The 18,564-nt window shown below is 38.6% G+C and overlaps 1 protein-coding gene across 2 annotated transcripts in view; it reads right to left on the reverse strand.

Annotated features, from left to right (window-relative positions):
• PALD1 (phosphatase domain containing paladin 1) overlaps window positions 1–18,564 on the reverse strand; it is a 315,653-nt gene that overhangs the window by 162,967 nt on the left and 134,122 nt on the right. For both annotated transcript variants that reach the window (XM_063435101.1, XM_063435102.1), the window contains 7 exons: window positions 12,334–12,540; window positions 11,325–11,427; window positions 10,907–11,086; window positions 10,213–10,377; window positions 5,271–5,431; window positions 4,307–4,382; window positions 1,596–1,741 (listed from right to left, as the gene is read on the reverse strand). In XM_063435101.1, the coding sequence (XP_063291171.1) occupies window positions 1,596–1,741; window positions 4,307–4,382; window positions 5,271–5,431; window positions 10,213–10,377; window positions 10,907–11,086; window positions 11,325–11,427; window positions 12,334–12,540 (1,038 nt within the window). The remainder of the gene's footprint in view (window positions 1–1,595; window positions 1,742–4,306; window positions 4,383–5,270; window positions 5,432–10,212; window positions 10,378–10,906; window positions 11,087–11,324; window positions 11,428–12,333; window positions 12,541–18,564) is intronic.

An 18,564-nucleotide genomic window follows, 5' to 3' on the forward strand; every position in this document is an offset into this window, starting at 1 on the left:
ATGAAAAGATCAGATGATCTTAAAACAGTGAGAACTGTTGAAAGTTAAAATGTAAGGCCAAAATAGCAAAACTGGAAAAATTCTCAAAGCTAGTGATGCTTCCAGTTTACAATCTTTAGTCTTAAATTTGAATTTTATTTTGGATTCCTGACAATTCTCATTATAGTGAATAATACCCTAAGTCTGCTTATGAAATATTTGGTTTAGAAATAGGGCTAATGTCTACCAACAGTTCCTTTAAATGGCTTGGTTTCCAGATTGACAATGGTCACAACGGTCACTGCATTTAATGAGCTTAATACCAATCTAATATATCCCAAATGCCTTTCTCTAGAGCAGGCTTCCCCAAACTCCGGCCCTCTAGATGTTGCTGAACTATAACTCCCATGATTCTATGAAAGAAATAGATCGGCTGAGAATCATGGGAGTTGTAGTTCAGCAACATCTGGAGTGCCGCAGTTTGTGGAAGCCTGCTCTAGAGGTAGACCCTCTAGCCAAAATCCCCTGTCTCAACTTCAGAATATTTGGTTTGTAAATGCGTATCATAGACCACTACAAACGAATACTGCTAGTATCTGTTTCAACTGCACCTAATTTGCTTAGTATTCTTTAGAATACTTTATTTACACTCTTAAATGCATAAAACAATAACATAAATAGCAATTAGTAGAATTGAAACTCAAGTAAATCTTCTTGGAAAAAAAATTAAAAAATAACGTCTTCGTCATCCCTACAACTAAATCCCATAAGGTATACCCTCTTTCCCATATGAGATATTAGGAGGCATTCATTGTGATGGTGAAAGCATGGTTTGCTTTAATATGAAATATATTACAATTAATCTGGCTACCACAATTGGAGGATTGATACAGAAATTTAAGAATGTTACTCCTCCACCTATGGTTTCAAGGGTTAAGCTGCGTGTGTGAGTATAGACATCTGGATGCCAAATTTTGGTTTCATCCTGCTTTGCTATATTGATGGCGGGTTAGGTTCCAACCACGTCTGTAAAGTAAATATCGATATAAAATTAATCACAGGCTTTTTCCCCAATTTGCTAGTGCTTATACAAGCCTTAATACATTTTAACACTACCATATATTTGTATAGTACATGTGCAATAGCACTAGACGAAATAAAAATGAAAATCATTAAAATAGTACAGATTCCCCATCTGAATATAATTGGTGGAATAACTTGCTTTTATATTCTTATTATTAATATAATTTAATAATTCCAAAAAAGATGTAATTGTGTTCAAACACCTATCGGTCCAGTGTACACATTTTTACTGATCATGTGGTCACACAGTGATTGGTCAAGCATGCACAAACAAATACCAGACAAGCATGCACACACAAATGCCAGACAAGCATACACAAACACACACACACACACGTTCTTTCTGATTATTCACATTGCTGCTGTGGCATGTTTGCAGTCTGCTATAGCTCATGCATTGACACAGCAATTGCACATGGACAGAAAAACACTAATACGCTGGCCTATTGCTGCTGCAGTCCTATGTAGTTCCCGGTAGAGTAAAGTGTGATCGCAATCCAGTCCCAAATGTAAACGGAGAGAATTTCACTCACATTTCAGGTGTTCCTTTGCGGTGATAGAGAACCAACGCTCCCAGAATCATGGCTAAGTTTGTTCTGCCTACTCCTGTCTGACAGCTGAAAAGTAGGGCAGGTGGAGGGTGGCTGGGATCATGGAGCTTTAAAAGACATGGGTTTTCCTGTGGGAACAAAACTCTGGATGAGATTTCAAAAATCTAAGCAAATTAGTTAAAAATTATAAACGTTACATACATTTAAATAAATTTTTGCTGTGCTGTAGTCAGTACAAAACAGTATTACCCTAAGTCACCACTAGAGGCAGGGTATTCAAGAGAATAATCTGGTTTTACTTCCCTAGGATATAAATCCATCATGCCACTAAGAGAATCAGTTTACATCAAGCCAAGTCCGAATCAGCACAGGAAGGGAAGAACAAGAATGGGTTTTAGTTGATTTAAAGGGAAGATCCATCAGAATCTTTAAAAGCAGATTGATTTCCACGTTGGGGGTCATATCCATGATAAGGCCCTGGGTACAAAGGATAGCATTATGTTCTGGAATGTCTCGTTGCTAGTGGTGACCTAAGACATTACCTATTAACTCACAGTGACTAGTGCTTCTTGTTAAAGTGGTTGTCTGTAGATAAGAATACAACAAGGTCTTCTAGCCTTATCATAGTATTGTAGAACGGATGGCAATGTAGTTAAAGCTCAGTAATTAGAGAGACTGCTTATATGTAAGGTGAATATTGTACAGATATGTGTAACGTAGTTTGTTTGCCAAGCTGTTCGTAATTTACAAATAAATGTTTGGTTTATTGGATAAACCTTTATTGCATAATAATGTGCATTTTGGACTGGATGAGTGGTAATTGGGTTTTAATAAAGCTATACAAGTATGACCACAGTGACTGTGAGATTTTGTAGCAATAAAATGGTCACTATTTTTCAAGAGGTTGGATTAGTGAAGAGACTCCAGAGAGAGTTTAATCGAGAAGGAATGAAGAAGCATATTTAGCCTGTTAACGGACATGATTGAAGTAGCTTGATAAAAAGAAATATAAAAAATGGATGGATGTGAAATAGTCATGACAGGTGCATTTTACACTAGAATACCTCGGTATGCAATAAATATGTAATTTATCATAATTACAAATTCTATGTCTTTTGCAAAGAGTTAATAACTAAATACTCACTTCCTTTTCGGTATGGCCTGTGGCACCATAATCTTAAATTTGTGTATTTTACACTAATGAAATCCAGCTCCTGTCCCTCTCATGAGCTATTGGCCTTACATTGGTCAATCTTCCCAAACAGGGCTTAACTCCTCCATGACATTTACAAGCTGACTTCATTGCCAAGCACCTTTAACCCTGAAATGTTAACCATTGCAGTTTTCTAGAAACTGGTAAGACTTTAGGGTTAAATTCACCTGAAGTGCGCATTATGTCCCCAATGCTCCTATATGATGAACATTGTATTGGACCACACTGAAAGAAGCCATGACTCCTCCGTGACACTGCGGGTGATAAAGAGGTGCGTGGCAACGAGGGAGCCTCAGAGTTCTAAAAAGGTAAGTAAATAATTTATGGCAAATTGGGAGAGGGGGGGGAGGGACTTTAATAGGGTCACTAGGGACATGGGCACTATAGCATTAGGAAAACAGTTTTGTTTTCCTCATGCTATACGTTCCTTTAAATATGTATAAGTCTATATAGTTAGTAGCAATTATAGCAAGCACAATGTATAGGGGGACTTTATTTACTTTTACTTTATGTGTACCATTACATGTGCTCTTTCAAAAGATGAATGAAAAGAACAATGCAAGCTGCAAGTTACCCATTCTTTAATGCCTTATATACACTGATCAACCACAACATTAAAACCACCTTCCTAATATTGTGTAGGTCGCCTTTGCATTGAGGCATGGACTCCACAAGATCTCTGAGTGTGTCCTGTAGTATCTGGGCACGAAGACATTAGCACCTTTAAGTCCTACAAGTTGCAAGGTTGGACCTCCATTGATCATATTTGGTGTTCCAGCACATCCTACAAATGCTGAATCAGATTGAGATCTGGGGAATGTGGAAGTCAAGGCAACACCTCAAACCATTCCTGAACAATTTTTGCAGCGTGGCATGATGTATTATCCTGCTGTAACAGGTTACTGCCATCAGGGAACACCATTGCCATGAAGCGCTGAGTTTGGTCTGCAATAATCTCTTTGTAGTTGGTACGTGTCAAAGTAACATGCACATGATTGCCAGGACCTAAAGTTTCCCAGCAGAACATTACCTCTACCGACCTACCTTCTTCCCATAGTGCATCCTGCTGCCATCTCTTCCTGGGTAAACAACGCACATGCACCCAGCTGCATCCTGCCATTAAAGAACTGGCTGTTTACTTGCTTAATATATCCCTCCCCTTGACAGGTGACATTGTAAGGATATAATTAATGTATTCACGTCACCTGTCAGTGGTTTTAATGTTGTGGCTGAACAGTGTAGGTTATATGAGAAATTTTATGCAGAAACGATTAACGTACATTTTTGTGAATTCACTCATTTGCAAGTAGGATTATATCCATTTTTACATGGAATGAAAAAACATGTATAAGCAGAGTGGCACCTGATCTAATACACAGCCACATATTTAGAAACAGAAATGGAGATCTGCAAAAGACCAAAGATTTTATTTTTTGAACAAGATTTTCATGAAATGCACCGAGCTTGCCAAGCTACTTACCCTGAGAACATTTACAAAGGCATCAAACTGTGCTTCTAGCGGTGCACCGTCCATCGGTAGAGGCAAACGGTGGTACCTTGTGGACCAGAATAAACAAATTCCCATTATTAAATACGAAGAAGGTCTGCTCTGTTAACCATCACTTACTCATGCAATAATAATGCAATAATAATGTGCAGCGTTTTACGATCTCTTTCTGATAATAGTAATTACATCAATGAGTGGAATTAACTTTTCCTAAGAAGGCTATTAGAGCGTGATAATGCTTAACACAGATGTGTTGAATGTGCCTGGAGTCTGAATGTGCAGCGTTTTGCTTTGAAACGCTGCACATACATAGATTAACCCATTTGCTTTCAGAGGTGTAAGTCCACCTCCGGCACCATTGTTAGCCAGCACAAATTTAGTGTCTGATGCTAGCATGCACAACATGCGGTCACCAGATAACCAGTGGTGGCACTATCTTCTGTGCCGAACAACTTAGAAGAATATACCACTGGAGATAGACTATTTATTCTCTGGCAACGTTGTTGACCTAAGCAGGGAAAATTAAATACTCTCAGTTTATCGGCTCTGACACAGTGCTTGCATCTGGTGTCTACCAAGACCATAGGTCTCTTTCACTACAGATGGGGAATCATTCTGACCTTGTTTGCACCAAACACACTATGAAAAGTTTAGTGACAGTATTACTGATCAAGGAAGCACCAGCCCTTTAAGACAATCTTAAAAACTGAGGGCTAGATTACTATAGTGTAAAATGGAATTGAAAATTAGTAACATTCGATTTGAAAGAAAAGATAAATGTAGTAACATTCTTTCTGCTCACACATCCAATTATATATATGCTCTTCCAGTCCAAATTGACATTGGATAATAAGATTCCAGGTCACTTTTTAAACAAAACTACAATAAAACAGTGATCTCTTGCACAGTTTTATTGAGAGACACAAGTAGTGTTTACCTATATGAAGGCATTAAAAAGACTGGTCTGTTATACACTTCTTCCGTGACATGGATATCCTCTTCACACTGGATTTTAACAGAGTGAGGTTCATCTTTAAACAGTTCAATATCGTTATATACATAATAACTGTTTCCACTTAGCTGGGCGAAGTCGTAGAGCTGAAACAAAACAGGAAATAAAAGCATTGGACCCAGAGTAGAAATATATGATCATGAAAAATACACACACACAGGTTTTTTCTAAAAATAAATAAATAAACGTGGCACACAGACTGTGCCTAAATGTATCCTGGTCCCCAAAGCCCGCTACTTGCAGAGTGCTGCTTGACCCTAACCCTTGCTCTAGAACAGTGACGGCAAGCATTGAGATTTAAAGCCAAGCTCCTATAACCAAGGAACAGATATATATATATATATATAAGTGTTCAAACTACTTTTATTTTAATTTCTCCTACTTTTCTTCTTTGATCAGCCTAACTATAACTTAACCAAATTTAGGTTTCTTGTTTCCTCTATATAAAGATTGCCTCCCCCCACTATATCAGCTCCCCTTCTACTAAACCTTTTGTTTAATATTTCTGGTTTCTTTTTTTGCTATTTGCCTTCACTTCCCCATGCCAAATCCATAACACAAAAACTCGTCCACATCTCTTTGATATGAATGTACCTTTTCACCCATCGATGACTGTTCTACTCAATGAAGGAGACTTCTCAGAGTGTTGTGATCTAAAATGTGCTAAAGATTTGTAAAAGTATAGAAATAACCAGTGTGGAATAAACCTACCGATTCTACTGGTTTACAGTTTTCATCACGGTTTCAACACATAAAAAAATAAATCTTCCACACTGCCAATATCCGTCAGTCCCAGTAAACTTCTGCTTAGCATGTATTGTTCAGCCCCCTACTGCCCACATGTCTATCACCAAGTGTAGTATCTGACACCTTAACTATAGTGTACTATTGTGGTTATGGTGCTTGCAGTGTCTCTTTAACAAAATAAACATTTTAGATGATTATTCATAAAAGAGCACTCCAAGCATTATAAACAGTCTATGATGCTTTCTCTATTCCACTTATTATAGCTTGTCAGGATATTTTTATCGGCATACATTTTTGTGCTAAAATAGAAATTAAAAGTGTATATTGCCTGAGTCACTCAGAACAGAGCAGACTCCATTTTGCTATTTTCAGGCTAACAAAGACACATAATTTCTTCTTGCTTTCTGAGCTAAGGAATGCATTATATAAACAAGCCAAGTGATAAGCAATGAAGCAGGGGGATGGAATGCTCTGTTTTAAATGTTAATAGAATATAAATAATTTTAAACACAGACATTAGTGACAGAGAAGACAAGTAATTAATTTTACTTTCTAAATTTTACAAGGTCCCATTGTCAGTAAGCGGTAAAATGGAGTTTACAACTGTCAGTTTTAGAAATTACAATCAAAGTCGTTGCCACAAAGACTGACTCAAACACTTGGAACTGACAAGTAAATTTAAGTTATGATAGTCATTTTAGATAAGCCAAATGACGTCAAAATCGTCATCAGGAAAAGTTAACTCTTTCCTGGATAGGAAGGTTTAGTGAGGCGAGACTGTCCTCTATGGACCAAATACCTAAATTGCAATCTGCAGGTCGACCACACCTATAGTTTCCTATTGGCCTTATCAACTAATGACGTACAGAGAGTCTGGCCCTTTAAAAGTTAGGACAAAGGGAAGAGAGAAGTTAGTTGAAGTTTGGGCTTTCAGATTCGGACATGCAGAGAGTTCCATGACAGATATTCACTCTGGGACTAACACTCAAACTCTCTTGGAAACACTCAAGAAACACTCCTTGACACTTACTTTTTACTATTACTTACATACCTCCATACAACCAATCATACACGCATTCAAGTTCCTGGGACTACCTACTCATCTGATGAGAATATCTACTTAACTGGTAATTATGCTGGTTTTATTTAATCTAAATTAATTAAAAATCTAATAGCATGATATTTGACTGGATAAATCACGGTCAGATTTCAATATTTAGAAATCTTAGTTAACTAAAGAATATATAGTTATAAACATTCCATTCTGCAGGTGGAATTAAGAATAATTATATATTAATGTGATATTATCACATGTTAGCATATCAATGTTTTTATCCAGGTGTATTGATTTGCTCTAAATAAGATAAGATATCTTTTTAGACAAATTAAAATTTGGCTTATAGAATCTGGTAGATTATTCTTATTGGATGGTTCCAGGAAATGATTAATGAGCTGGTTTGAATGTTATTTTAACTTGAAAATTACATGAAAATAGGATATATTATGCCTAGGAGGATCTAGCCAGCATTGAAAGGGTTACTCAGTTAATTTAACTGTTAGCCAAGGTTTTACGACTTTTCACTGGAAGTTTTGCTTTTTCTGTCTGTGAAGTACCCTCATAAATCTAAAGTCTTGACAGTTGATGCTGTTAGCCATTCCATTGTATTGCATACTTATGTTATACTAAATATTCACTGATTATTATCACGCATGTTACATATTATTATTATTTTATTTGTCACAATAAATTATATCTATTTTTATAACAAATTGTGATTTTATTTGTATGGAATACATTTCACTTACATGATAACGATCTCTAAGATCTAAGAGAATTGAAATGGTGGTCAATTCTCGACTGTTTAATATTATCATCCCATAAATATCCCCACAAGCTACAAGAGCATGAACAATACAAATACATAAACTGCTGTATGTGTATATATGCTGTACAGAGAAAGAGCTTGCACAGTCACCCGCTTATCATAATTTAAACCACCAAGTTCTCAAAGGCTAGGCAGCGATTTATGGGCAATGCACAGTTCATTTGCTGAACTCTGGGAAGGCCAGGATTGGCTGGGAGATTTCAGCCTTTTCCTGCTCCTCATCATATTGCGTTTATAAGCTTTTAAGGAACCCAATCCTGTGTAAACCAAGAAAATTGTATACATGTTGCATTGACATTTCAATAAGAATTTCAAACTATCTCAACAAAGCAAGGAAGTGTCTATAAAAGGTTTTCAAAAAATCTCTCTGCTTATTGTAAGTAACATCTCTAAGATGATATTTCTATTTCCTCGAGTTAATGCAAGAAAGTATAAACTAAAATATTGCCAAGGAGTGTTTTACGAGGTGATTTATCTTTACTTCCTGTTAATAAAAGGAACTTTTCAGTTTATCAAAGTGAAACTCATGTTAAAATATATACATGTAAAGGCCTTCACACGTGGACAGCAGAAATTATATATCAGTATACATACATCAAAGGCTCTTTAGACATATGGGGCCTTATTTACCATATTACTTTGAAAAAAAGTGAACAAAGCCAGACTGCCACACCCTTTCTTTTTTTTAGACATAATATGATAAACATGCTTTGATAATGTGCAAAGTTATAAAACAAGAAAAATAAAATAAAAAACTTGTGGACTACATGGAGTGCACCTTTAAGGTGAGAAAAAAAAAAAGTTGAACGTACTCTACATGATTTAGATTAAAACAGTGTAAAATAAGTTGACAACTTATTAAATATTGGTTTTATTTTAGGTTTTGACACTTCATGGAAACTTTAAATGTATATTTATGACTGCTACAAAGCACAAATTAATATAGCACTCAACACTATAGCATTGCTATTTTCATTTTAATGAAATCTAAAAAAAAAAAAAAAAAAATCTATAACTATAAAGGATTCACAGAAATGTGTATATTATACATCTGGGCACCACATTTAAACAATTTCTTTTTTTGTCTTACGTAAGCAACAAAAATATTTACATTTAAACGTGCTCTTCTCGTGAAAACATGTGATAATTTTTTCCAGTCATTCTGTATACAACTTATAAACACTTTGAAAGTGTTTATACACCTTTAATGTTACCCTTTAGCAGAGGTAAAAAAAAAATGTGTGTGTGCATAGACATACACACACCACTAATAAAATTTACCTTTCAATCAGGTAGGTGTTACAATCCTAAAATATGTACAGCAAATTACGTATAGCTCCTGTTTTTATTTTTACCCTATTTTTATTGTTTCAAATGTTGGGAAACTCATTCAAGAGAGTGGAGGGCAACTTATGAATAACAAATGACCTTAATGTCCAAATTGTTGCTCCTTCTATACTTACCAGAATCTGTCAACTTTGATGACAACTACTTATGCATCTTATTCTATAAACTGTTGGCTGGTCTGAAAAATCCTGATGCAACATTTCACCTGAACGCATGTGTCTAGTTTGGCCCAGGTCACTCACTAAATGTGTTTGGGTTCCTTGTGCCCTAAGACTAGGTCAAGGTCAAAATAGATTAACTATGCCTTTCTGTTTTAAGGTGTGTCAGGTTAATACAAAGTTAAAAGGACCACTCTAGTGCCTGGAAAACAAACTATGTTTCCTGGCACTATAGGGTCATTAGGTGTGTGTGTGTGTGTCCCACCCTCAGGGCCCCCCTCCCGCTGAGCTGAAGGAGTTAAAACCCCTTAAACCACTTTCCTTTTTCCAGCGCCGAGGGAACTCTCCTCCCTCTGCCGACGTCAGCGCGCGCATTCAAACCGCCCATAGGAAAGCATTACTAAATGTTTTCCTATGGACGTCCAGAGTCTTCTCACTGTGATTTTCACAGTAAGAATCGCAGAAGCGCCTTTTTCTGAAACTGCTATGTTTTCAGCTGCAGGGTTAAAACTAGAGGGACCTGGCACCCAGACCACTTCATTTAACTGAAGTGGTCTGGGTGCCTATAGTGGTCCTTTAAGCTCCTGAGACAACTCAAGATGCAAGGAAAGTAAACCGAAAGTCACCCAAATTGGAAAAGTGACATTTACATTAAACAACTACAGTTCAAAATCTTTCACCAAGTGATCTACCTGGAGATCATGGAGAGTACGTGGTAGTCTATTGTACCTCTTTTCGAATGGCAAGCTCTAGACTTTCCACTCTGATGCCCTTGTCCAAATTATGCAAATTTTCATGCAAGTTCTCCTTCCTTCTGGGAGTGTAAGGCACAAAGTCATTCTCCAATCTCAGGAACACCACAGGTTCTTCACGAACACAAAAGAAGATGCACTCCTGTACAAACATTTTTTTTTTTTTAAATAAGTACAAATATTTTTCAAATACATCATATTTATTGACATTTAATAAAAACAAACAAAAAAACACCATGAAATAAGCTTGATCTTGATGTACCCAATTGTTTTCAGCCTACAATACTTACAATTAAAAAGCCTACATATGATTTCATGATGGCAATATTGTCATACATATTGCTGTGGCTATTCATCAATTCCTTGGCCTGATGCACATTAGTAGATTATTTTTTACCCTATTTTCAAATTGGCACAAGGTTCGCACACGTATATATGGATCGGGTAACTACACTACACTATAGGAAAGTACTTGCTTAGGAAATTTCCCACTTGTGGGTGGTCAGCTTTTACTCACAAACACGACTAATTTCACTAGTCACACAATTATCTGCTAGGTTCCGGCTACAACCGGAGTCCAGCATCCATTGGACTGCTGCTGTTGGACACATTGGTTCTATTGACATCTACCGTACCATTGTTTCTATATTTTACAGAATTTTTATTCGTACCTTGTGCCCGCCATTTTGAAGTTGCTGTAGCACTTGTTTGAATCCATTCAGGCTGGGTTGACCCATTCCATAAACCTCATAACCTCCTTTGGCTTGCCGGAAGTTTAACGCTCCACAAGTGCTTGTAGTGTTTAACACATCCAACTTGCTGTATACATCACGGACCATAAAATATTTACCCTGTCAAGGGCATACAAAAAAAAAATAAGTTAAAATAAATGTGTATCACTTAGTATCTATCAAGGAAAAAAAAAAAAAAAAAAAAAGACAGCCAATTCAAAATGAAAAAAAAAATAAAAAATGAAAAAAGAACTATAGATACAAAAGTGAACAAGTATATATGCAATAATCAGTCCAGCCACAAAATATACATTTTATTTAGCTATAAAATGTTGATGAACATTTACAATGAATGTACCTGTACAAGATAGTGTTCTGGCATTGTCTCTGAAATCCTTCCAACAGAATAATTGGCTTTGAGCAAATCATCATGAATTTGGAACTCTTCTTTACAGTTATACCTAAAAAGGCAGATATAAGTAACAATGGTTAACTAGTCCTAAATTAGAAATATAAATTCTTGGTGTTGGATAATTTGGAACCCTTTTATTATTTCTCCTAAATTCTCAGTTCAGTGTGTAAACCACAATAGTCTCCCTCCAGTTGAGCTAGGATTTCAGTAGGAAAACCTGATTTTTTAAAAAAAAAAAAGTAATACTTTGGCAAGACAACCACAACTCAGTGCCTTGTTAAAAGTCTAGGATTTATGAACTGATCCTCTCAGCCTTTTAATGCATGTGTTCAGATGATTAGAAAATTGGTTTGATGGTTTGGCAACACTATAACAAACCGATGACTTTCCCTTGTTTTGTATCTTAAACAAATAAAAATACAGCCGAACATGTTAATTAACCAAGATCAAGATCTGTTTTTTTTTCCAGACCATATGTGTTCTCCTCAAACCTGGAAGACTACATCAAGTCATGCTCTGGATAGGAATGCTCGTCAATATGCTTGTGGTGAGAAGTTCAAAACAGAAGAAACCTGCTGCTGCTGGTATCCAGCCCAGGTTGCTAGAAGGTGAGAAATCAGGATTCCAGAATACCATTACCCTCCAAGCACAACTCACAACAAGCATATATGAAGACAACCAAAACTGCTACAAAGTAGAGATGCTACATCTAAAGAATAAAACTGGGAAAGTGGAACACTGTCAGCGGTCATCTCGTTATATGCTTAGAGGAATATGACTTTCATGCTGGAGACTTTTCTTGAGGAGTTCAACACTCTTTACTGAATTATATGAAATTTCTTTTAAGACACGTTACATATATTACACTGCTACTAGGTATGATTGATTTTTGCCAAATGACCACATTTTAGAATTACTTTGCATGTGAGTGACTTTTCAAAAACTGCATACTCACGTGATTACTACGGGGGCCACCTTGTTGGTGATAATAGACTTGGCCTTGTTGTGAATGCTCACTGTTTGGAACGAATGAATGCTCAAAGAATTACGGTCTTCTACGCTTGCGCTTCCACTGCCATTTCCCTGGACGTTGTCATTTGGGGGCACTGTTGAGGCCGCCTGCTGGGCTGCACTGGCAGTTGTACCCATACTCCACAAACGCCTTCACCGGGACGATGATGCAAAAAAGAAAGGAAATGGAAGAAATGATATTTAGTCAAAGGCAAAGGAAAGGGTTTTTTACAGTAAGAACTATATGGATGTGGAATTCTCCATCTGAAGAATCTATACAGATGTTTAATCAGCAATTGGATAAATACATGCAAAAACACAATATACAGGGATATCATTTTTAATTATTGGGGTAACAGCTTCTTGGTCCAAGGAGATATCGGACTGCCATTCTCAGGTCAAGAAGGAATTTTTTCCTAGTTTGTTGTACATTGGAAGCAAAACAGATGTGAGAAAGGCTGAACTTGATAGGTGCATGTCTCTTTTCAGCTATGTAACTATGTAAAAAGACAGAAACGGAGCTTCATGGCGGCTGGACGTGCCTCGTGTGAGCTCCGAGCTCAATCTTCTTTTCTAGCCGGAATAAATGCACTCCAGCCAGCCAGAACCCACAAAAACGCCTGAAGCTTGGTCATACTTACCTCAGGAGCCAGCCGAGGTGCCCCCAGGTCTGCCGCCCGCGGGTGCACGGAGCGTCCGTCGAGGGTGTCGGGAGTGAGGCCTAGCAGTATCGCCGGATGGGTGAGGCGGCCGATCCCCCGCTCTGCGCGACCTAGTGCCCTCCCAAGCCTGTAATACAGCCCTGTTCCCCCCCTCCCCTCTGGACCGGTGGGGATTATCCCGGTCCGCCCTAGCCTGTACCTGGCACCAAGCAAATTTAAGCTAATCGCAGAAACACAGAAATACATCAGATGGCGGCCCAACATACCCTACAAGACGACAACTCCCAGCAATCCGAGCCGGAGCCTCTAAGCCCGGCACAGATCACTCAAAGGAGACTGGATGAAATTTTTACCCGTTTCTGGGCAGGATTGGAGGCAGGCCAAAAAGCAGCAAAGCCCCAACATCGGGAAAACGACTGGGAAGCTGAGAGCTGGACGGTAAAGGGGCCCCCTATGATCGTCCATGTATCTAAAGCACATAAACCTCCTCCCATCAATTGATCACCTAGGCCGAGGGCCACAAGGAGCAGAACCCCACGACACCATCCACACAGGCGGAGGATCACCCGCTACAAGCAGCCACCTACCACCAAATCCTCCTGCTTACCCCTTAGAGGGGAGGACAGGGACCCCAGGAGCCCCCAAGTCCATGGCACGAAGATGCTGGCCTGTCAACCGGCCTGGGGCTGCAGGGATGCACAACAGAGCCATCAGAAAGCTACAGCCACCTTCGTCCTCAGTGCACAAGACTCACACTTCCCATCCTTGGGAATAGGCTGAATTAACGCCCGCCGCCTAAAGCTGTACGGCCACTATGGGTCTAACCGCTAACACCAGTTGCCACTGCTGGGACTTCCATATATGTCTCACACGGGACAGCCTGACTGGGTTTCACATACGCATGCATGCTGCAGCTGTCTAACTTTTATGTTTTGCTTTACCTGCTTTTATGTTAAATGTTTTCTCAGGCTAGCTTGGTCTTAAACAATAACTTACACAATAATTTTTGATGCAGTATCTCATGCATTATATACAAGCGGACGCTATGAACCCAACCAGGGTATTGGATGACTATCCTCCAGGTGGAACAGGGCAGCCATCCTGAAAGGAACGAACCATGCCTTTAATGTTTATCTTTGTTTGTTTTTCACTTATGATGTTTAGCACTGCAAAACTCCCTGACTTAAGGCAGCAAGAGATATTTAAGCTGGATAACCCTTTAACTATTCTCCTAAAACCCTGTCTGACACTTTGTTTTGTTTTTTAACCTTATATGTCCAGGCTGCTTTAATGTTTCTTATAGCCACTCATGTTATAGTCCAAGCTTCACATAACTGTATAGCACTGCTCCTTATCTAACATGCTTTTTCAGCGATAGTGCCTAACATATTGAGTTGGCATAACATGTTCTTTTTGCGGGCAGTGTCCCAGCCTTCTAGATTATAATATCTGCTAACTCTATACTTTATTTCCATGACCAACTTAGAAGTCAGCCTGTGTAGCGTGGTCTTGCACTCTCCAGTGTTTCTATCAACTGACTACTCAGTATAAGCATAAGCATTATCACACTTTAGACTATTTTGTTATATCTTGTTTAGCCATGAACACCAGACCTGACTATGAAGCCTATCTTTATTACTTTTGTTTATTATCTTAAAAAAAAAATGTGCAATTGATCTTCATATGCCATGTACCTGTGTTTTTGAAGTGCTTATAATTGCTATTGTGGCATTGCAAGTATAACTGTCATCTCCTGCACATCAAAAATAAAGAATTTAAAAAAAAAGACAGAAACATGTATGCATATACTGATTGGCATCAAACAGGGTGCAAATTAAACTAAAGTTGCACTCACTGCGATACATATAGAATTGTGCACATCGTTTTGCCTGGGCACATTTAAGAATTCAAAAAGAAGGAACTAATCTACGATGATATTGAGGTAAAACAGGTAGTAACTTTGCACTCTTGTGGATATCCAATCAAAAAATTCCTTTTGGTTTTGGTAAACCTAACCACCTTCCCCACATGACCACACGTCGACCATTATCATGCTTGTTTTTGTGCATTGCCAATCTACAATAAACCTACCTAGGAGCTTAACGTCAGCCTGGAAATTAGCAACTTTTAGTTTTATTAATTTCAAGAATAGCATACTACATACACAACACATCACATCATATGCCAACATGAAATAAAATTCTGCACGTCTAAATTTTGTGATTCAAAAAGGTAATTAAAAGTTTAAAATGTGTTTCATCCTCAATGCTTTAGATTAATGGCTGGCAGAGGTTTCTGGAAAATACTGTTTGACAATAGCGGTTAGGTTAAAGATAGAAAAAAAATATCTAGCGGTGCAATTTAAATTCTTTAAGAGCTACTGCTGTTTTTGACAGAGTTCAGTTACCCAAAGGGTTAAACCTTTTTATTCAGCGCACAGATGGGGAGGTGTGATAATAAATTGAAGAGGTAACGCCTGGCAGGAAGAATCACTTCCGATTTATGTTTATCTCAAAGTTACAAATACTTGAACTTCTCTGCAGAGCTTGGCAGACTGTATATGATGTTTTTGACACCGATAGGATTTTTAGATTATGTTTTATTAACAAAAAAAAAAAAATCAAAGGCAATGCAAGTAAAAGGAGTTTATGTTTTTTTAATCAGAATTATTATTCAAATGTTTATCTTACAAAAAAAATGAAAACAACTTAACAGATGTTTGTTTAAGCTGTATTTAATAAATTTCGAAATTTAAATATACAAAAAATATATTTTTCTATGAAAGACTTGCGTAATGTGAAAAATATTCACTTATTTAAAAAGCCCCTCAAAACATTTCTAAAAGTGGCATGTTTAAATTTGTATATAGTTCGCACTGATCACAGCTGACCAGGGCTTTCAGAATGTTATTTTTTTTGTCTACACTAAGAGACGCTTGGTTTATATGGAACTGAACAAAAGCGACAAAGTGAAGACTTAATATTCAGGATACGTTTTTGGAATATGTAGGGCCTCAGTACTCTTGAAGATTGTGGATTAATCTATTAGAATGCTTCAATGTATAATGTGCCTATTCAGTGGTGTATCCTGGTTTTGTGCTGCCCTAGGCAGGACAAAACTCAGGCACCCCCCTCCCACCCACGCCACCCTCACCCAACCCTCCCCCCCCACCCGCGCCACCCCCACCGAACACTTCCCCCGTCCCGCCTTCTAAATACACACACACACACACACACATTCACTGACAAATACGCATACACTAGGTAACAGAAACACACACACTAACAGACACACTCACTAGCAGACACACACACAGTCTAACAGACACACACACAGTCTAACAGACACACACTTACAGACACACACACTGACATACACACACACACAGACCCACACACATACAGACATACACACACACACACACACACACATACACACACACATACAGACATACACACATACAGACATACAGACATACACACACACACACACAGACATACACACACACACACTAACAGACATACACACACTAACAGACATACACACACTAACAGACATACACACACACACAAACAAACACACACACAGACATACACACACACAAACACACACACACACACACACAAACTAACAGACACACACACAGACCCACTAACAGACATACACACACTTACAGACATACACTTACAGACATACACACACACACACACACTAACAGACATACACACACACACACACACTAACAGACATACAAACACACTCAATCACTCACATATTTAATACATTTTTTTTTTTTTTAAATTTAACCCACCCAGCCTCCTTACCTTTGGGAAAGCTGGGGGGGGGATATCTGTCTCCCTGGTGGTCCAGTGGCTGCTGGGCAGTGCGGGTAGGTGGGCGGCCGGCGAGGGAGCACTTGAGCGGTCTGCTCAGCTCCCTCACGCGCCGCAGAGTGATGCTGGGAGGCGGAGCCGGAAAATGACGTCATATTCCGGCTCCCAGCCTCACTCTGCGGCGCGCGAGGGAGCTGAGCAGACAGCTCAGGGGAAGTGCTCCCTCGCCGGCCGGCCACCTACCCGCACTTCCCAGCAGCCCGCCGGCCGCCCAGCATGCCTTGTTAGCCGCAAGGCTAACAAGGCATTTGCCCTGGGCATTTGGGGGCGGCTTTTTTTGCCGCCCCCTGAAAAATGCCGCCCAAGGCAAATGCCTTGTTTGCCTTGCGGCTAATACACCCCTGTGCCTATTGGCACGCTTACAGCAGAAATTATGGGCCAAATGGGAAGAACAGCAGATCGTCCCAACCAGCACAGCAATTATTTTTTTTTGTAAGTGCAACTACCAAGATGCTGCCGGCTGAAATCCCGATTTGCTAGGGTGAATCACTACCTATTAAGATGGATGCAAGGCTAGTATCATACATCATATCCCTGCCTCTTAATACACAGAGCCCTGGCCACATGAGAACGAGGCTGATAAAAAGGGAGGAAAACCAAGAGTTTAATGTGAAAATTGACTTTTTAAAGTGGTGATATTGTATAGAAGCACAGATAAGAGTGTTAGGAATAGATGCAGAGAAACAGGATGGGCAAGAGAGACAAAGGGGTTGGGATTGAGGGGGACCAAAAGTGGGGGATTGTATAGGGGCAAACCTGCTTTGGAAGAGGCTATACACTCCTACACACACACATACTGCTCAAACACAACATTGCAACATTAAGTACACTCCGGCACACATACAAACACACACAAATGCATATGCCTCACAAATACAGTCTTGCACTCACTCACAAAGTTCATACAAATCTCCACAAACTTTACATCTGCACACATTATTATACACAAAGATACTTCTAAATTCACACATCTGCATCGACATTCTGCAAAAATCCACCCAGCACACACACACACACAAATACACATCTGGCACTATGCACACAAATATAACCCTGCATTCACAAATTCTGACACGATTAATCCCTAGCATTTTACACATTCAAATAAATTGACACATATTGACACTACAAACAAATTCACATGTCCATTCACACAGACACTATATGAAAATACACACGCATTCACACGTGTCACCTAATCAAAGATGCATTAAGACATGTAAGGAAGTGTCAAAATCTCACATGGAAAAAACACATTGTAAACCAGAGTAACCAAATTGGAAAAATCAGCAGCCCAGCTAATTTGTAAATTAATTTAAGCCATGTGGTCAAACCCTCACTACTTATAGGCAGCACCAAAGGCTACCAAAGGATACAGTGTACAACAGTACCTATACATATTTGGGAAAAATATAAAAAAAAAAAAAAAAAAAAAGTTACCTGGGCACTATACCAAATACCTGCGCAAATTTAAATAACTGGAGGTTTTTAGCATCAATCTAATGGTCATTAACGTGTAAACGCACCAGCTAATATTTCAGGTGGTTTATTTTAGTGTGATTTTAATGTGTGGACTACTTTCCCCATTCAGAAAATGTAGCGTCCTAGGAAATAAAGCCA

The sequence above is a fragment of the Pelobates fuscus genome, chromosome 10, assembly GCF_036172605.1.
Source record: "Pelobates fuscus isolate aPelFus1 chromosome 10, aPelFus1.pri, whole genome shotgun sequence".
Taxonomy (NCBI): domain Eukaryota; kingdom Metazoa; phylum Chordata; class Amphibia; order Anura; family Pelobatidae; genus Pelobates; species Pelobates fuscus.